Raw genomic sequence first — 18975 nt, 5'->3', positions numbered from 1 at the left:
CCCCGGGCATGCCCACCGCCCCCTGCGCCGGGTGATCCGGGGACCGGTCCCCCGGGGGCGGGGGGACACCTCAGTATCACTCCTGTACCCTAGCCCCTTGCCCTGGAGGGGACCCTGGTACTGCGCCCCTTCCCTGGGGCCACCCTGGTGCTCTTCTCCCAGGCCTGTCCCCTGAGGAGGGCACCCCAAAACCGACTCCCCCAGAGCTCTGCCCGGGCCCCATCCCCAGAGGTGTCCCCCCAGGCTAGGCCCTGGGGCCAGCTCCTGCCCTTCCTGTTTCCCTCTGCCAGGTCTGGCTCCCTCCCCTTCACCTGGGGCAGCCCCAGCACACTCCCCTCCTTTTGGTTTACCCCACCTATGGCTGATCCCCTTCCTCCCGAACTCACCCCCCTATCCTGCCTGGGACCCCCCTCCATGTTTTCTCCCCAGAGTGACACTTGTCGAGTAGCCCTGACCCCCAGTCTCCCTGCAGAGCCCTCCGTGCCCGAAGGCAGCGGGTTGGGAAGGGGATGGGAGGACTTTGAGTGGGTGCTGGGAAGAGGGGTGCTTTCCCCCCACACAGGGCCTGCCCTTGGAGGAGGGAGAGGTGCTGCATGCTGGACTTGCTTGGGCTGGGCTAGAGGGAAGCTGAGCAGTTAGCATCTCCTGTAGAGCTCAGTGGCATTTGCAGATGCACAGCACTTGGGCACGCGTGGCCTCCGCAGTCCCTCTGTCCCTTCTCGTCAACAGCCAGCTCTATAAACGGATAAATCCTGTAAACAATTTCTCTCCCCCCGGGGCGCTGTGAGCCCTCATGTCCAGCTGGCTGCAGAGCATCAGCTGGGCCCTGCGTGCTGGGTCGAGCCAAGGGTCCAGGGATGATATTTCCAGGGAGGCGTGTGGTGCTGACCTGCCTGAACGCCGAGCTGCTTCGTGGTGCTGCTGGGGAGCGTAGTGCCTCTTCTTCCTGAGGTGGGGGGAGTTGTTTACAAAGCGACAGCCTGTGTCTCAAACGGCTCAGAAACTCATCCGGGGATGAGAGTCATTCATTTTTGGCTGCATTTTCAAGCATTTTTCAAGCTGTCACAGCTTGGCAGGTCTGTAGCTGCAGTGTCAAGATTTAGAATTATTCTGTCGGTAATTGCTTTCTGATTCATCAAAATGATAGATGAGAGGGAAAATGACAAATAATCACAAGTTGGGGATCTTCAAGGATATCCCTAAAAATGTGACTGGAGAAGTGTGGCATGTGTGAGTCCCTTGTCAGGAGGTCACCTTTGCTGTCAGAGCATTTACAAAGAAATTGTCTTAAATTCAGAGTTGAAAAAAACCTTGGATAACTGGAAAACGAGTCTGTGAGCCAAACCGCAAGGATAGTTTTAGATAATTCAGTTTTCAGCCTTTTTCACTGAGCCTGAAAGCGGGTATCATCACCTCGGGTACTAGCAGCTGTCCTTTCCAAGAGTGCTAAAAGCAAAATACAGCTTCTGTGCTTAAATTCCCTACCTGAAGGTTGGGGGGGGGGTGGTGGTGTGCGTATGCACTCTGGTGCGTGTTTTCTTCCCTCAGCTATACCAGCTTGTCTAATAAAAGCTATTACCGCTCTCCTACTCATAGCCTCAGACTAGCACAGCTACAAGTGATCTCTTACTTGTCTTGTTCCCTTAGTTACATTTACAGAGACTCTCTTTGCCACAAGTCCCTTCATTTTCAGAAGCGTTGTGGGAGTTGTGTGGTTACATCTCTTACTCTTTTTTTTTTTTTTCCTTTCCTTTAAATGTTGAAGGTAGGTGACTCATCATAACTCCAGCTGATATTTCTCAGTGATCTCTTATTTAGCACAGTGCATCAAGCAGAAGATGTATCGCAGAGTCAGAGGAGAGCTGGTGATACCAGCGTGGATTTAAAAAAAAAAAAAAAAAGAAAAAAAAAGACAGTGTGGCAGTTGCTTGTTGCTGTTTGCTTTTGTTTCGGTGGTAAAAAGGTTTACAGGCTGTCTCTTCAAAACCAGAGTGACCCTGCATAGGAGTCATACTGGAGGCATGGGCCTCTCCAGTGCTCCTCCCTATCAACGTGCCAGAACGCCTGTCTGTGTAAGTGTTTTTCTTCCAATAAGGGTGTTTTCCCCACCATGATGGACGCCCTTTGTGGAGGCAGTTCTCAGCAGCTGGGTGCGAGGCTTGGCTCATCTCTCCGGGCAGAGGGCAAAGAGACAGTTTGGAGCAAAAGATAAAAAATGGAGAAAGTATAATGAGGATATTCCAACAAGACCTGAGTTCAGCTCAGCTGGAGCAGAACAGCTTTGTTTTGCAAGAGCCACTGCTTTTCCAAAAGCAGTGCTTGTTTCTAGTTCCCCTTCCTAAACAGACAAACATTTGTGGACTGCAGTGGTCGTTGCAGTTGCTTCTGGAGCTGTGCATGCCATTTGTGCAATATGCTGTCTTCAGAAGGCTCAGCAAACCTTCAGTGCAAATCATGACTCACCAGGGTAATCATCTTTTGTCTCTAGGCATGTGTGTGCATGTATTTGCAGAGTAAGGGAGGCAGAGAGGCTAAGGGAGCTTTAGAAGGCTTCAGATAGTGGGGAGGGAGTGCATGTATTCCTCTCAGCCTCACCTTGCTGCCTTGGACTGTAGATGGAGCAGTGCACTGCTGTGCTTAGCCCTGATGGGGATTTTGAACTTCTTGCTCATTAGTATTTCTACACACAGCGGCTGTTTGCAGTTTTGTGGTGTTACAGAGAAGGGTTTGGCTCTATATTGGGTAATGCAGGGTCTTTGTTGCATCTTCTCTTACTCTTATTTTAGATCTAAGCAGCACATTTGAGCTATTTCAGTGATCTTGAAGGAAGGCAGAATGATCCTGTGGAAGGACACTGGTCTGGGAACCGGCCAACTTGACTTGCATTTCCAGCTCTGCCGTTTTCTGGTGTGTAACGAGGGGCTTGTTGTTTAACCGCTCTGCACATGTTTAATTCTAACTTAAACAGAGCTGATCGTGCTCAGCCTGCTTTGTAAGGCTCTTTTAGATCACAGTTCAGGAAGCGCTGAATGTTGTTGCTGGGTTATTTGCCAAACAGCAAACATAGACAGGAAGGGGTGGTTTAACTCTGTGTGCCGTCCCGCTGCTCTCATTCACCATTCCTGATCCTCTTGTCTGAGTCCTTTTTGATCAAAGCCGCTAACGCTTGCTGTGCATCTCTCTCCAACAGTTTATGGGCTGGCAAGGAAAGGAGATGCTGAAGTACTAGCTTGCATTGTGTGGGCACCTGCCCTCAATTGTGCTGTTCATAGAGCACTCAGGTTTGCACTAATAACGCTCAGCAGGTTCCTCCCAGCTTGTCAAGTGCCACCTTTAATACAAATGGTTCAGGCATGTCTGCACAGAGGACTTCCGGAGGCTGATGCTCATTGAGAAATCCAGGCTGCGAGATAAACCTGTTGTCTTGTTTCCAACCTGCCTACTGCCATTGCCTGTGTTTTCCCTTTTTGTAGTGCTGGTGCAGCCTTCCACCGAGCTGCTGTGCTGAGAGCAAAAGAGCATCCTTTGAGGAACATGCTTTTCCCCCTTGTTTTGTTGAAAATAAAAGCTGACAAATGGTTGTGCTGTGGTGGCTTCTTGTTCTGGCATGCAAGTTTCAGCTTGATCTGCTGTCACAGTCTGGTTTGTTCTGCACCAAGACGGTGAAGGTGTGGGGCTGAGGAGGGGAAGTTCGGGGTTGTGTTGGAGAGCGAGAGGGTTGACCTGGTGTAAAGTGATGCTTTGGAGGAGTTTGCTGATGAGCTTTAAGAGGAAAGCCTCATTGCTTTAGAGCAAGGGCATTCAGAGTGGCTTTGGTCTGTGTTGCTGTTCCCCTGAAACCCCTTTTTAGCAATCAGCTATAATAAAGTGTTCTTAAGTAGATGAGTGGAGACTAGTATGTGTGGCTCCCAGTAATGCTAAATCCACCACGCTTTGTAATAAGGTTCTAATGCCTGGGGTATTTTGCCTAAAAATAGCAAAAAAAGGATGGCTGTTAGGGGAAATCTAAATCAGAAGGAAACAAATGGCTTTTAATCTTTCCCTCTGTTTCAGAGTGAAGGATGCCGAGGAAGAAGAAGCCCACAGAGGGCCTGGACTCTCGAGGTCAGGATGGGGAGGAAGAGGAGGAAGAGAAGAGGAACCCAGCCAATGCCAAGAAGAAGCGCAGTTTTGTGGATGCGTTTATTGTTATATCTGACAGCGATGGAGAGGTCAGTGATCGGCTTCTGGTGTCCAGAGACTGTGCTGGGCCCTGCTGTTGCAGGAGAGTGCCCGAGCATCCCATGCTGTGTGTGCTGGGGTCAGGCTTTGCACACAGGGTATTGTGCCGTTCCTTTTCTTACATGTGAGATGAATCAAATCCTATTTGACTAGGAAATGAATGGTGTGCTTCGTGAGGGTGAGTTATGAGTCTGGGATTTGATAACCAAATCCTCTCAGAACTGAATTTGAAACGTAATTTAAAAGTAACCTTTCCTCAATCCCTTTACAAATCTTTTTTTCATAATTTTTATTTGATTGATTTCCAGCTAAACCATAGAAACATGATTCTGTATTATGTGCAAATAGATAAGAAAATGATTCAGAACACAGGCTTGTGAGTAGCTCAGATACAGCTGGTATCTGGTAAACTGATTCTGAATTACGGAAGCCTGAGTTTTTAACCCACTTCCATAGGGTGTAAAGGTGAACTGTGGTGTGGGTGTGCCTGGCTAAGACATAAAGGCTCAGATCCCTGATCCCTAGTGTTGTCTTACAAACATCAGCCTTACCCTAAAAGATTAAAATGTCTGCCTCTGTTATACTGGCATTGGGATGAGTGCAGGAACTCCCGCCTGGGGGAAACCCAGAGCCCTGAGAATCTGTCCTCAACTGAGTGAGGTACACAAGAGGGAATTAATAGAATCAATTTGTTATGAATGACTGTTCAGGCTTTGCTCTGTCTTGCTGGTGATTTGGGATCCTAAGCCGTTTTTTGTAATTCCACCATTTTCAAAAGCCTTTCAGTTCACTCTCAAGCTGTAGATCTTAAATCAAGTTCCTTTCGCTTCCACATCTGCAGCATGCTTTTCTACAATAAGGCGATTATCATGTGAGGAGGGGAAAAGCACTAGAAATAAACAGTAAAAAGCTGTAGGGCAAATGATATTGGATGTTTTTTCTTCACATTGTCTGAGTTCTTTCCCATTGGGAAATTCCCTGAAAGAAATGGAACATATGGCAGTAATAGTTCAGTGGGGTTAAACCCTTAGCTCTGCAATATGCTAAGTTAACTTCAGATGTCTGCTGCATCACTGGCCTTTATTGTGAAACCTATAAGGAAAAAAGAAATCAGCAGCTATAAGAGCTGCTGCAGTACATAAAAGATCAGGACCTGTTATTGTCTGCAATTATTCATCTCAATGTGCACGTATCTGAAAAAGAGGAAACAAATGTCTCTTAAAACACATCTATAAAAAGGTTAGGCTCCCTGACTGTTCTGTAAGTTTGTCTATAAACAATAAATTCTGATGGCATAATCGGTCATATTACAGAAAAGGATATGCTCAGAGAGGCCGTTAAAGAGCCAATTAGGTTCTGTTTAAGTGACAACAGTTCAGTCAGTTGAATGAGTGGATTTATTCAGTTCAGTCTCTTTCTTTCTGTGAGTCATCAGCTTCCAGATCCAGTGCCACAGTCTCTTGTCATGTTGTTTTCTGCAAAATCAAACCCCAAAATGTGATTTACTTGGTATCTCAAAAAAATAACTGTCTGGCTTCTGTAACTGTCTCAGCTCTTCAGTGTACATCAAGTTGAATTTCAATTTCGAACCTTGTAACTGTTGTTCTTGCTCTAGTAAGACCTTGTTATGTGTTCAAGAAGAGGTGTGGGAAGCTCAGATCAATAGCAATTTTAGAGAACAATACATTCTCAATTAATCTTGCATCTGTTAGGACATAGTTCCTTATGAATCAAAAGCTACAAGGACAATTTGGGCATCATTGATTCGATGGCTTTCTTCCTTGGCAGTCTCTTGGCAGGTATCTATAGAACAAGTCCCTAGTTCTGCTTCCAGACCAGCAGATCTTGTAGCAGCTGCACCTGGAAAGCCTCCAGCTTCTCACTTTTGATGATCTTTGGCAGACTGCCTCTCCCAGGAATTTTTCAGTCATGCTGGATTATCAAGCTCATCCATGTTATTTTGCCAAGTTTTCTTTCTTTGCTCATGTCTATGCTGTGGCATCTGCAGAGCTGCATCAGAAGGAAGTTTTCTGGACATGGGGCTTTCTGATCTCTGCTATATATAATCCTGGATTTGGGGAGCACTTCTCTTTTTTTTGGGAGGGGTCAGACAAAATAAGAATGGTCTCTTTGGCTTTGTGGAAACAAGAGGAGATGACCTTCTTTGTGCAGACTGTGTCTCTGAAAATGCAGACGTGACGAATGAGCAAAGTGGTTCCTGTCTCCCCTGACTCTTTAAATCCTGTGGGGAATTGGTTCCCTATGCCAGAAGATGGGTGGTCATTCACAAATACACAATATTTCAAATAGTGCTCAACAATGCTTTCTCCAAGCACAGCAATTCCTGGTCTGTCTCCTGAGCCTCCTGCTTGAGTTGGGCTGGTAAAGACTCTTTGACCCCCAGGATTTTCTGAAGCCACGTCTGGAAGATGATCGTCACCCAGCAGGAGGCCTGGGCAAGCATAAGCATTGAGCATAGCCAGAGGCCCAGCAGCTCGGCTAACGTGTTTGACTGATCTGCAGCCTTCAGTGCAGTTGATCCCAAAATGCTGCTGATCTGCTGTGGGACCTTTCAGAAGGGTCCATTTTTCCTGGGTAGATCCTTTGGGAGCTTTGAGAGTACCTGCCTCCACTCTCAGACTCTGCATGAAACCTCATTGGCTCTTTCTGCCAGATTTGTTAGCTCTGCCAGCCCTTGGGGAACATGACAAGACTCCAGGGTGATGGTGCCATCTATTTCTGCGTGGCTTCCACGGCCTGTCTTCCCTTTGGCGTGGAACATCCCTTTGCCTGAGTATTCCTGTGTTTGGAGATACTTGCAGTCTGGGTAAATAGCAGCATGCATTGATGTTCCAGATCAGGTGTTGTCTTTTGTAGAAAGAGGGAAGTGTGTTTGGGCATCAGCTGGAATACCCGGCCACCACCCTGTCCTGTTCTCCATCAACTGTGGCAGTGGGCACTTTGTTTTGGGACCAGGCATGGCCTGAGGGACGTCTTGCTATGGAGAAGATGGTGCTGGAAGCGTCACAGCTAGGATGGCAGTGCCCACCTCACACCGGTGACCATCTGAGCGAAGCAGAGCCATGCGGGAGTATCGCTGCAGCACCCTGCTGTCCCCACGGGCTCTGCTATGGTACCGAGGGACCCAGTGCCTCCAATTCCCACAGGCGAATGCAGTGTGAGTGTGCTCTTGAGGAGGCTCCACGGCTCTGCTGCGCTCACTCCTCAGAAATCAGATTGGTCTGAATCCAGGCTCCTTACAGCCTGGTAAAAGCCCTTTTTTCTACAGAGGCGTCCCTCCCGTGTGTCAGGAACTACACGTCTGGCACAAGCCTCATCGTGTCTCGTTGTTCAAGTCTCCACTTCCAGCAGGTTTGTTCTAATGAGCTGAAAGACAGAGCAGAGCTGAAACAGATTCTGAACTGAAGTCAGACACTAATAAAGTAGGGGGTGATACTAATTTCAGCAGCAGCCTTGGCTAGAGTCAAACGTGGCACGTCCAACATCTAATTGGCTTTTAAAAATAAATTAGTCTGGTTTTCATCTGCGTATTTCCCATGCAGGACGTGTGGTGTTTGGCTGTGCCCTATTGTTAGATTGTCCCAACTGCTGTTGAGCAGTAAAATTACCCAGACCTTTTGACTTTGCAGTCTGCACTGTTAGCTATGGAGACATTCTTCTGTAGCCTTTCCTTCCCTGAGTCAGTAGAAGCTGATTTCTGTGGTTTATGATGTGGATTCGAGGGAGCAGGATGTGGGAGGCTGGCTACTGGCTTCCATTTACGGGCTTTTAGAAGTGAGTAGAGCTGTATCTGTTTCTGCTGGCAGAGTCAGGTTCTCTTAAGTATGTGTAAAAGCATTTTTAAAATGGGAACTTGATTTCCTGCTGTCTGGTGAAACCAAGCAGGTTAAAAAAACAAGAATAGTGGCTGCCTTCCACTAAATGTGTAGGGAACTTTGGAAACCTGTCTTTTTCTTGATCTGTGTACAATGCTGACAGTGAAATTGCTCATAAGAGAGCATCATAAATTAAACTGCAGAGCCTGACACACAGGAAGAGAATTTGGATTCCTTCTGGCCATTATGCTTTAAATTGACGGCAAAGGAGGAGAGACGCTATCCAGGCTGGCACTGAACAGAGGTGCGCAGTTCCCACCTTCCCTCCGCTATAATAATTAGTTTCCTCTGGAAGTTGTGTGTTGGAGATGACCTTGTAACTAAGAGTATTGGCTGCAGTTTGGGAATATTTTAATTGATTAAGATTATTTTTGGACTAGTGATCTTATTAGAAAGGCAGTTGGTTGAGTGGCCCCCTGAGTTCCTATTATCCTTGTAGACAGATGAGCATTAAAAGGTTGGGTCAGAGAGAGCAAGCTCTGTTGTCTTCTCTGAATTTTCTTGGCCCCTTCTGTTTCTACCATCCATGCCTGCATTTATGCAGAGCACTCTGGGGCCTGCGGGGCTTTCTCCCAGCAGAGGTACAAACAGCCATAAATCCTAATTAAAAGGTATGTTTTATTTCCTGGGTTTAAAAATAAAGAAGATTTAAGAATTCTTGGAATTGAGATGTGTGTGTATATTTTGGCCCATCAGGATTAATTGGATTTGCTTCAGTGGTTCAGTGTACTGTGGCTGTTTGGTAGAATGCTGCTAAGCAATTTAAACATCTTTCTCAAATGTATGAGGTTCGTACAACACGTGTCCTGCAATAATTTTGCTCCTGCCACTGTTGTAAATGTCGAGATTCTTCAGGACCCAGCACGGGGAACCAAGGCACGTACTCGGCTGTGTGGTGAAACTGGGCAGCCCGCCCAGCACCAGGCATGCTGTTCCCCTCCAAAGCCCTGGAGGTGTTTGAGCCCCGTCTTGTCCTGTGGTGCGTGTTGTAAACGTGTGTGTCTGTGCACAGAGCAGACACTGGCAGCCATGGAAAGTTTGGTGTGCTCATAAATCACATCCATGCCCTGGAAGAGAACTGCAGATGAGAGTGTCAGGGTTGACCTTCTGGCAAGTGCAAGAGTGATGAGGGGAAGATTGATGTCTAGAGAGAAGAGCTGGGGATTTACAGAGCCTGCTAGGATTAAATTGCCCCTGTCTTAAGCTGGAGTAGGTTTAGCAACATTAGATGGGGCTTTGGGGGAGAGAGGGAGAGCTTGTGCTTAACCTCCTCCAGCATATAATCCTAGTGTGATCCTGGTGCGATCCCACAGACCATTCCCTACTCCCTTAGGTGTGAGCTGCCCACAAGGTCAGCATGGGGCTGCCGCTGCAGACCCAGGCAGGGCAATTCATAGTAGGAGAACCAGTGGTTTATGGACAACTGTGGAGAAGGGTGATGTACCAGGACCCTGGAAGAAAGAGGGTTTCACCTGCTGAGCATGAGCTAGGCATCCCATCTTCCAGCAAGAGGAGAGAATCTGGCTGTGAAGCAGCCTTTTGGAGACACAGCAGCAGATCTTAGAAATGGCGTACCAAAACCAGGCTGGGCAGGGAAGAGAAGGAATGGGTCAAAGGAAAAAAAACTTAGGTGTGAGCATGAGTGTGTGTGTGGACTTGCCGAGCATGATTGCTGCCTTCTTGTGAGCTGATTCTCAAATCAGTGGAAGTGAGGAGTGGTGTAGGTATTAGGGCACGTAAAAGCTGTAATGTATTAGGGTTTCAGGAAACCACTTAATAGTATGTCTTGCAAAATCTTAGTTGGATAAATAATTCAATTTGGTCTAGATAGTAACATTCCTGGATTGAAATCCTGCTAAAAGACTGTCAGCAAAAGCTGGTGATGAACAGAAGAGAGGCTCATTTGGGGGAGATGTAAAGCTGAGGCCAAGAGGATCAATATGAGGTCTGTGTGTGTTTTAACATCCTCATTAATGATCTGTAAGAGGGAGCAAGTGGTGTATATACATTAATAAAATCTGCAGATAACACTAAAGCTGGAGATGTCTTAAAACTTGGCATAGAGGTGCAGTCCAAAGAACTTCACAGGTTCAGAAACAGGCAATGGACAGCAGAAATTGATTACACTTGAAAATAAGCTGTGTATCCATTTGCATTAAACTAGCCCAAGCCACATGCCCCACCTCGAAGCCCCGCTCCTGGCACAGGAGGTGGTATGAGGCACAAGCATGTAGCCAGTTAGCCATGAGTCTCATGGACAGCAAAAACAACTGCAGCTGCAGACGGAGCTGTGTGAAGCCCTGTCCTGGCCAGGCGTGGGTCTCTGCCTGAAACACTGGGTTTGATTCTAATCCTACCTGATTTAGAGAGACAAATTGGAAGGGGTCCAGTGCCAGCCTTCGGTAATGTGTATGCCCTTGCTTAAGCTGTTAGGACAGCAACTTGCATAAATGTGTGCCAATTAAGCCTGTGACCATTCTTGTTGCAGTCCATGTGCTTAAAGCAACATGCACTTAGGTTGTTCTTGTGGGCGTTATTCCGGGAGGCCTCAAGACAGCAAATTTCTGAAGTATTCAAGCTTCAAAAATGAAACACTTGCGGCAATGCAGTGAGAGAATACACAAGGAATAAATACATCTGACTCTCCTGCCTTTGGGGTGCATTTGCATGGGTCCCCCAAAATGGCTAGGATTCTAGTTTTGGTCACCTGAAATTGTCTGGGCAGAGTACTAGAAGCTGCACGACAGGAAACAGTCCTGGCTTACAGGTGAGCAATGTTCAGTTATGAAAAGGTTTTGTTTTTCTGTTTTGAGTGCTTACAAATACTGATGTTTTAGCAAGGCCAAACAAATTCTCTCTAAAAGCATGGGCAGCAGGTGCAGTGTATGGTGGTGACTGGCATGAAGTCTATTGTCTCTCCTACTTCTCTGTTTATGTCAGTCTGTAACTCTTTTTGCTCATTATGCTTATCACACAGCTTTTAATAGTTACAGAATGTGATTGAATTATGTTTGAAATTCAAATTTCACACAAATAGAGGCTTGTTCTTGAACCAGTGTTTGTGTCTGAGGGGGGGGGGGGGGGGGCTGGTAGTATTTCTTGAATATTGTATGTACTCACCGTATTTTTTTCCATTACAGCAGGAGTCAAAGGAGGAGAGTGGATTGCAAAAGAAGAGAACAAAACAGCAGCTGGATAGAACGAAGTTTGCTGCTAAAAGAAAAATTGCACGTAGGTCTCAAGTGTGGGGCTGGGGAAGGAGACAGGTGCTGAGCAGCTTCTGCTGTTTGTGTTAAATATTATTTCCCTTGCAGAAAGGCTGTGATGTGGCTGGGGATGCCCAGATCTTGGAGAAGACCCTTCTCAGGGGTAAAATTTGCCTTTCTGAATAGGCACACTATCACTTGTTTTCTCCCAAGGCAGCATGTGCGCAGACTGGTGCACTTCCAAAACAAGTGTGCGAGGGTGTCAGTACCTCACTGCATTTCAAAATTGGTTGAAGCTGATCTGAAAGCACTGTCAGTCACAAACTGCTTTCCCGTTCAGGCCCCTCTGCTGCTGTCTTTCCCTGAAACATCATGATGCTCTGACCTGGCAGTTGCAGCTTGAGAAAGATCTGAGTTGCAGCTGACAGCTGAAATCATCGGCTTGTAGCACGGGGGCAGCCGGAGAAGCCAGCATCGTTGGGTATCATAAGGAAGGGTGTTAAGAACAAGAGATTTCTTTTACGTCATTTTGCTGTTATATAAAGTGTTGGTGCACCCGCATCAACAGCGCTGTGTGCAGTTCTGATCTGTGCATCTCAAGGGCACGGTCAAGTTAGGGGACATCTGGAGAAGGGCAACCCAAGCCATGAAGGGGAGGGAGCAGCTGCCTTACGAGGAGCGACTGGAAAGCCTGGGGCTGCTCTGTTAGGAGAGGAAGGTGGGACCAAAGTTCATTATCAGGAAGGCAGCTCTGAACACAGAGCTGTTGTTTGCCAGCTCCTACAGCCAGGGTGCAGTTGGTGGAAATAGCAGGAGATGGATACATTTAAAATGGGTGAAGGAAAGTAATGCTTCACACAGCATGTAGTGAACTCCTGGAAGTTTTTGTCGCTGGAGGTTGTGGAGGGGTCAGTACGAGCAGCTTTAATAAGGGATTAAATGCATTCATGGACAATAGGTCTATAAACAGGTGCTAAAGGGAACAGACTGGGATGTTCCCACTCATATTCTGCAAACAGCATTTCTGGATGCTGGGGATATTCAAGCAGAAGGGACCACTGAGCATGGCCAGGCTTGCCTGTACTCCTTGTACAGTGCCACTTGTTACAGCAGCCAGGCAGGTGGACTATTGCTCTGCCCCAGCGGATCCACGCTCATGTTCTTGCGCTCTGCAAGGCAGCAGTCCATCTAGCATGTTAAATTCAGAACATTTTAAAATGGGAGAGTTGTTGTCTCCTGCAAAACCCAAAGCAATCACTGAACAAAATGGAGCACACCAGTGCTCCGCAAGCAGCAGCAGTTGGGCTTTGTCAGTCCTCCAAGGGCTTGTGTGAATTAAATTGTTTTTAATAGAGGCCTAAGGCCATAGCATGAAACAGCCTGGCTCTTTGTGGGAGTTGAAACCCACTGTGCATGTCCTGTGTCAAACAAGTAAGATAGCAAAGTCAGAGATGGGGGAAGAATCCTCTTTTTCTTCTTTTTCTCCCAAAAGAAACAACACCAAATAAAAGCTGCCCCCCCCCCTTGGAGATGCAGTTCAAATGTGACCAAACATATGGTGCTAAGAACAGGGAGTTGCTGAAGTTGGATGTCTTCATTGCATCGTTGAGTGCACTGGATTTTAGGAGCTGGTGCTGTGCGAAAGGTCTTCGGAGTGTGCCAGAAAATCTGTGGGAGACAGGGCTGGCTCTCTAGCCATAATGGAAGAGTTTTGCTGCATTTCTAGATGTTGAATTCTTGATAATAGTTTTTATTTTCCTGGGGCAAAACCTGCCTTTTTTTGTTGGTGTGCATGTCTGTCTCCTCGAAGTGCAGGAGTTTGGGGGTGCCTCGTGCTGCTTGGTCGGAGAGCGGTCGCTTGTTTAAGCACGTGTGATGGGTCTGTTCTCTCATTTATAGGAAGCTATAATTAGACTTTTGGTGTTTGCTTTTAGGCAAATTAAGATTTGAAGTAGTAATTATTTTTCCCAGTGTCTTTAAATAAATTCTTTGAATTGTGAGGCAAATTGGTCTTTTGTAAAGATTCGGTGCTTCTGGGTAGAGCAAGTTCTTTCTCCTCAAAACTGGAAAATTTCAGATATTTGCAGGCTCTGGTTATAAAGCGTATCCTCCCATTTTTGCTTTGTTGTGGTTTTATTCATTTTAACCTAAAGCCATAACTAAAATATATCTGTGACGTTTCATCCTGACAGGATAAATGGAAATACAAAACCTAAAGAAGTCTGTCTCTCTTTTTCCGCAGGAAGTCAGTGCTTTAACACGTATTTGAACGTTTTTACTGTAATTGCACTTTGGATATGTGAAAATACTGAGATCCCCATTTCCATTATTTTTGAGTAAATCTCTTATTAGTAAGTGTTAGAACTACAACTAGTGGGGTTTTGCATCTAATTCACTTTGCAAATGTCAAAACCGAACATAAATCGCTTGGCAAATTGCCGTATTAGCATTTAAAAAGGCTCTGAAATGGTTTAATTTGTTTAGGGCTGCAATGTCTTAAAAACAGTTTCTCCCTGACCCCTCCTTCCCATCTGTGGGTTTCTTGGATGCCCTGGTCCCCAGAGAGGCACTGGGATTTCGCGCTGCTTTGGGATGGACGTGTGGCAAGTGGATTTTAGAGCGTGAGATGCAGAATTCCCAGCCGGAGGTGCTGGCGCTTCCCCACCCATCAGCAAGAATGGGCTCCTGTGAGGTGTGTGATGTGTTTGAGCTGAGTGTGCTGGAGCGTGTCTGTCCAGACAGAGAGGGGTCATTCCCCCCAAAGGCTGTGGGAGCCCCTGCCCCGCTGGCATGTTTTAGGAGCATGGCTCACCTGTGCTGCATGCTCGGTGTTTGCTCCCGGAGTGCTCCAGAGGTCTGTTTGCACACATCAGTAGGGGGCTAACGCAACACTCTGGATTTCTAATCATCGTAAATTATGACTGGTGCAATCAACATCAAGTTTAATAAAACGCACGGTGCTGAGAAATGATCGGATGTGGAGCACAAAATACTGTCAGCTCCGGACCGCTCAGCTTAAAGCAGGTTGGGTCTCCTGGAAGGCATGAGCAGAGCTGCTCTTTGCTCTCTCCACTGTAATGCCAGGTGGATTTAAGCTCGAGATTTCCCTGTCTCCAGAGCACCTACTCAACTGGAACGTGCACTAAGTGCATCTTGTTTGTCGCTGGTTTCTTTGCCAGAGGCAGCATTTGTCTGGCACATTCCCTGTCCCCAGAGGGGAAATTGCTGTGCCAGGGAGGGAGAAGAAAACAAAATGTACAGTAGTAACTCGCCAAAAAAATGTTTCTTTTTATTAAGCTTCATGGATGTTGATAGCCTGAACTGGTGAACGCTCAGGCCCCCGTTTTAATTTAAGCACGTGGAAAGTCTTGTCTTGTGGGGCATTGATCACGTGCACCGGTGTTATTGCACATGTCAGAGTTTGCAGGATCTGGCCTGATTGCTGTGATGGTTTGGGCAGGGAAGCAAATCAGCACACACTTACTGAATGATTGGGAGGTGTTTGTATTGTGGAGATGCTGCGTATTATTGCTGTTCTTGGGGACGGGAGCCTTCTTCATACACTGGACTGTTGTGTGCTTTTCATTAAAAGATGCATTATTTTTTTCCTGGTCCCTCCTGGCTGTAACATCATAGAGTGACTTTGTACAAGGACAAAAGATCCCCACGAGCCCTGAGTGCACTGCAGTCTGCATTCACTTCAACCTCTTTCTTAATTTTTAAAGAAATAAAAAAAAAAAAAACAACCCCAAAACCCCCCAACCTAAAGCTAAGTGCTGATTTAGTAGGACACGTAAAGGAATCTATGGCTGGTAATCGGAACAGTCCAAAAATGCTTCAAATCCTGCTTGGGTGGGGGAAGAACCAGCCTGCCATTAGCAACGAGCTGGGGGAAGGGCAAAGCAAAGCCTGCTGCTGTGTGGATGCACCTCAATGCAGTAGTGCCGTGATGCACGGGCTGTGCTAAGACCAGTGCAATCCCAGGCTGCTTCAAGGGAGTCTGCACTGCTGTATTTTGGTGGCAGCTGGTAGGAAGAGGATGGGTTAGAAAATGGGAGCCTGAAGCTTCTGAATGCATCTTTATCCAGGGAAATGTCTGTCTCCAAAACTGGCTGCAGTGAAGGCATGTTTTGTGCTTGGGCGGCCTTCCTGTTCAAATTGCATCTCTTAAAGCTCTTCTAGCCCATCAGAGAGCAAGCCTTTCGGTTCATGCATGAGATGGCGCATACAGGATTCTGCCTGAAGGAGGGAGCGGGTTTTGAAGGAAATCTGTCAATTTGTTTCGAGTGAGAAGATGTATTTTTCGGCTCCTGAGAGTGCTGTTGAGTTGTTTTCCAAGCTGCACTCCATTCTGCAGGCATTGTACATTTTAAGCATAGTGAAAGTGTTGGATTGAATCTAAGTAAATAAGCGTTTTCCAAAGTAACAAACTGCTTTCCTTCTAAATAGCCAGTCTCGGCTTCTGGTTTGCTCTGAGTGAGGAATATTTCAGGAAGAAATTTTCTGCTGAAGTAGCAGTTACAACTGTAGGAAACCTGTTTCCCATGCGTGACTGACTTAGTGATGCAGTGGAGTGGTGATGTGAGCAGAAGGGGGATGCATGCATGTGAAAGATCCTCCATAATACTACCGAGCAAGTAACATTATCCTCCACAGAGCTTTCCACCTGCAGCTCCGGGTGAACAACATGTAGCTCTTTTTCTCTCGGGTAGGTCTCCTGTGGTATTGCAGGTATCTGTGTGGCAGAAGACAGTGAGATGTGCTATTTGCCTACTAAAAACGTGTATTAAAGAAGACATGTTCTTTATTCTGCCTCGCTGCTGAGCCTATCCAATGTAAAAATGAGCATGCTTTGGAAGTCTATCCTTTTCCTCTCTCCTTGAACGTGCTTTCTGCAGCTGTAGAGTGTGGTGTTTGATGAGGGCAAATAAAATGTCCCGTTGCAGTTAATATACATGGGGAGTCAGAGTTTAGATTGCTGTAGAAAACCTAACTGAAGTTCCTGGCTTGGATTACCTTTTTCATTTAGTGTTGCCTGCTCTGGTTTTGGTGACATCTTTTCAGGGAAGCTGAGGTTTAGATGTTTTGCTCTGCATTCCTCCTGGGGAGGTGGGACCCTTGGACATTTCTCCCAACATGTTGGATATACATTGGGTGTTCACATACACCTGCAGCTGTGACTTGACATTATCCTTTTTCTTCTGCTGTAGAGATGACTGAAGAGGAACAGTTTGCACTGGCCCTGAAAATGAGTGAGCAAGAAGCCAGACAAGTGAACTGTCAGGAAGAGGAAGAGGAGGAGCTCTTGAGGAAGGCCATTGCTGAGAGCCTTAATGTAAGTGTGCTTCTGTGAAGAGGCTTACTAGGGTTCTTCAGCAACGTTGCTTTCTGTCCTTGCTTTGCCATACTGCAGAAAATAAGGTTTTACTGGGGGCCTAGCTATTTCCAGCATGAGCTGGAACTACAGCAGTCGCAGAGTAGTTGTTTTGTACCATTCCTAGTGGGAGGGGTGTATGAATTCTAACCTCCGCTGTCCCCTATGTTGGGGTACACAGTTCTGGTCAGGGCGGGGGGTGTCCTGCAGTCCAGGTGACAGCTGCCAGCGTACTGGGGGAGCCCTTGGTATGCTCAGTGGATAGAGAACACACCTCTTGGAGAATCAACCTTTTGTTTTTCAGAGCTGTCAGCCCTCAAACTCCTCTGATGTAAACCCTCAGTTGTCTGCAGAAGTACTGGGTGCGCGAGGCCAAAGCCAGCCTGCCGAGAAAGAAAGCTCTGAGATCCTGAGAGGTCTGGCACTTTGCCCTGACACCCCTCGCTCCAAGTGCAGCTCCCACTCACAGAGCGTCAGAGCTGATGGGAATGGACAGATGGATGTCGCCCGGAGCCCCCTGGTAGTGTTGAGGAGGTTAAGCCAGGAAATCGTTGAAAGCTCACTAGTATCTAGCATAATCGTGTCTCCGGGGAAGGGCCAGCCTGTGACAAGGTCAAGTGAAAAGCCTTCCTCACCAGCAAAAAGTGATTCTAGTAACATGTTACCCAGCACTCTTGGAGAGGACTTCATCTCTTTGAGTCCCACCTTTGGCAGGGTGACTTCAGACTCCTGGCGACTGACACCTCGGAGACTGTTCGCAAGCCCCTCCAGCTCTTCAGAAACAGCAAGCCACGAACCAAAAGAGCAGTCCCTGCCCTCCACTGGCCATTCTGCAGGAGAAGCTGGTGCTGGGAGCTCAGCCGTGCTCTGGAAGAGCTGGACTGCGGAACAGTGTGGCAGCCCCAGGAGGAGTGGTGGAGGAGCAGGAACCAAACACACCTCACAGCCCAGGCACACCGCCAAAGTCTGTGTTTCTGCAGGGCAAGCAGAGCAGAACGAGGTGCCTGACAGTACCCCTGAGCTTTGCATACTGAATGCAGAGGAGAAGCACAAGCAGGAGGAGGCGAGAGACACAGTGCATTATTACTGGGGCATCCCCTTTTGCCCCAAAGGGGTGGACCCCAACCAGTACACCAAAGTCATCTTGTGTCAGCTGGAGGTTTACCAGAAGAGCCTGAAGCAGGCTCAGAGGCAGCTACTGCACAAGAAGGAGTTTGGAAACCCAGTTGTGCCCAGTTCTTCCTTGAGCCAAAATGAGCTTGGGAAAGGAGAGCAGATAAGCAGGGAGAATGGGGTTGCTGATGATACAGAAGATGGAGACCCAGATGGGCAGAAGGAGTCTGAGAGCATCACCTGGCTCCTCCCTTCAAAGAGGAGGGAGGCAGAGAGTCCAGGGCACAGCATGGAAGAAAAGAACTCCACTTCTGATGATGAACCGACCACCAGCTACTGCCAGGTAAGAGATCTGCCACTGAGCAGAAGTTGAGCAGTCCTGCTCTTCTGTCCATTTTGTCTTCTGCAAAGCAGGCACTGCTGTTTAATGCTCCTCTTAAATTCAGGGACTTCCTCCCCTAGCCACACAGCTTATTGTGAAAGGGACAGGAAAAGCATACAGGCTGATACCCAGCTCACAAATGGTAGGGGCCATCATGCAGCCTGGCAGTCGTCCATTAATGCACCACTGAGATAAAGACTTCCAGCTGACTTGTCCTTCTCAAAAGGGTGTAGCCTGGCAGTGTGTCAAGGTAGTGAGCATAGAGATGATGCTGACCACCACCAGCTGTGGCAAGCCAGCTTATAAACCCATGGCTGTGTGTGGAGCTCTGCATTTTCTTTTGTAGACAGAAATGTGGCTTTTGTCCTTGCAGTGCAGCCTTTTCTTTTTGCACCTACATGCTTGTTTGTGTCCATACGTGCTTCACCCTTGCAAGTGCTTGTGGTCCTGCGGTTGTGGCCAGGAGAGGTTCAGCATGCTCGCAGGCGTCTTCTGCCTGCCTGGGGTGATCTGTCATCACAGCGGTGCTCATCGTCCTTGTTCTGGTGGTTGGGCACCTTCTCTCCGGCTTGCTTGTTGGGTCTGCTAGACGCTAGGTGTCAGCCTCTGTCTCCATCAGGGCTCTCTTGTTGGAGCGGAAGGCAGCTTTCTGTCACTGCTAAGTTTAAACAGATTGCTAGTCAGATGAAGTATTTATTACTGCTGTATTTTAGGTTTGTGTCAGCCTTTTCCAACCCTCATTTTTCATAATGACTTCACTCCCGGATCATTGTATAACTTTAT

General features: G+C 47.3%; 1 protein-coding gene across 3 annotated transcripts in view; it reads left to right on the top strand.

Annotated features, from left to right (window-relative positions):
- Positions 1-2782: 2782 nt before the first annotated feature.
- Positions 2783-18975, top strand: part of UIMC1 (ubiquitin interaction motif containing 1) — a 36141-nt gene continuing 19948 nt past the window's right edge. The window contains exons 1-5 of one of the 3 annotated variants that reach the window (XM_010579023.1): positions 2783-2907; positions 4054-4211; positions 11261-11348; positions 16534-16658; positions 17002-18153. In XM_010579023.1, the coding sequence (XP_010577325.1) occupies positions 4062-4211; positions 11261-11348; positions 16534-16658; positions 17002-18153 (1515 nt within the window). In that variant the 5' untranslated portion in view covers positions 2783-2907; positions 4054-4061. Of the gene's footprint in view, positions 2908-4053; positions 4212-11257; positions 11349-15226; positions 16032-16533; positions 16659-17001; positions 18154-18975 lie in introns of those variants that run through there. The other 2 variants (XM_010579022.1, XM_010579025.1) reach the window with 2 other exon arrangements.

The sequence above is a fragment of the Haliaeetus leucocephalus genome, unplaced genomic scaffold, assembly GCF_000737465.1.
Source record: "Haliaeetus leucocephalus isolate CR32 unplaced genomic scaffold, Haliaeetus_leucocephalus-4.0 Scaffold656, whole genome shotgun sequence".
In the NCBI taxonomy this organism is placed as follows: Eukaryota; Metazoa; Chordata; class Aves; order Accipitriformes; family Accipitridae; genus Haliaeetus; species Haliaeetus leucocephalus.
This window is presented reverse-complemented; position numbering and strand designations above follow the sequence as displayed.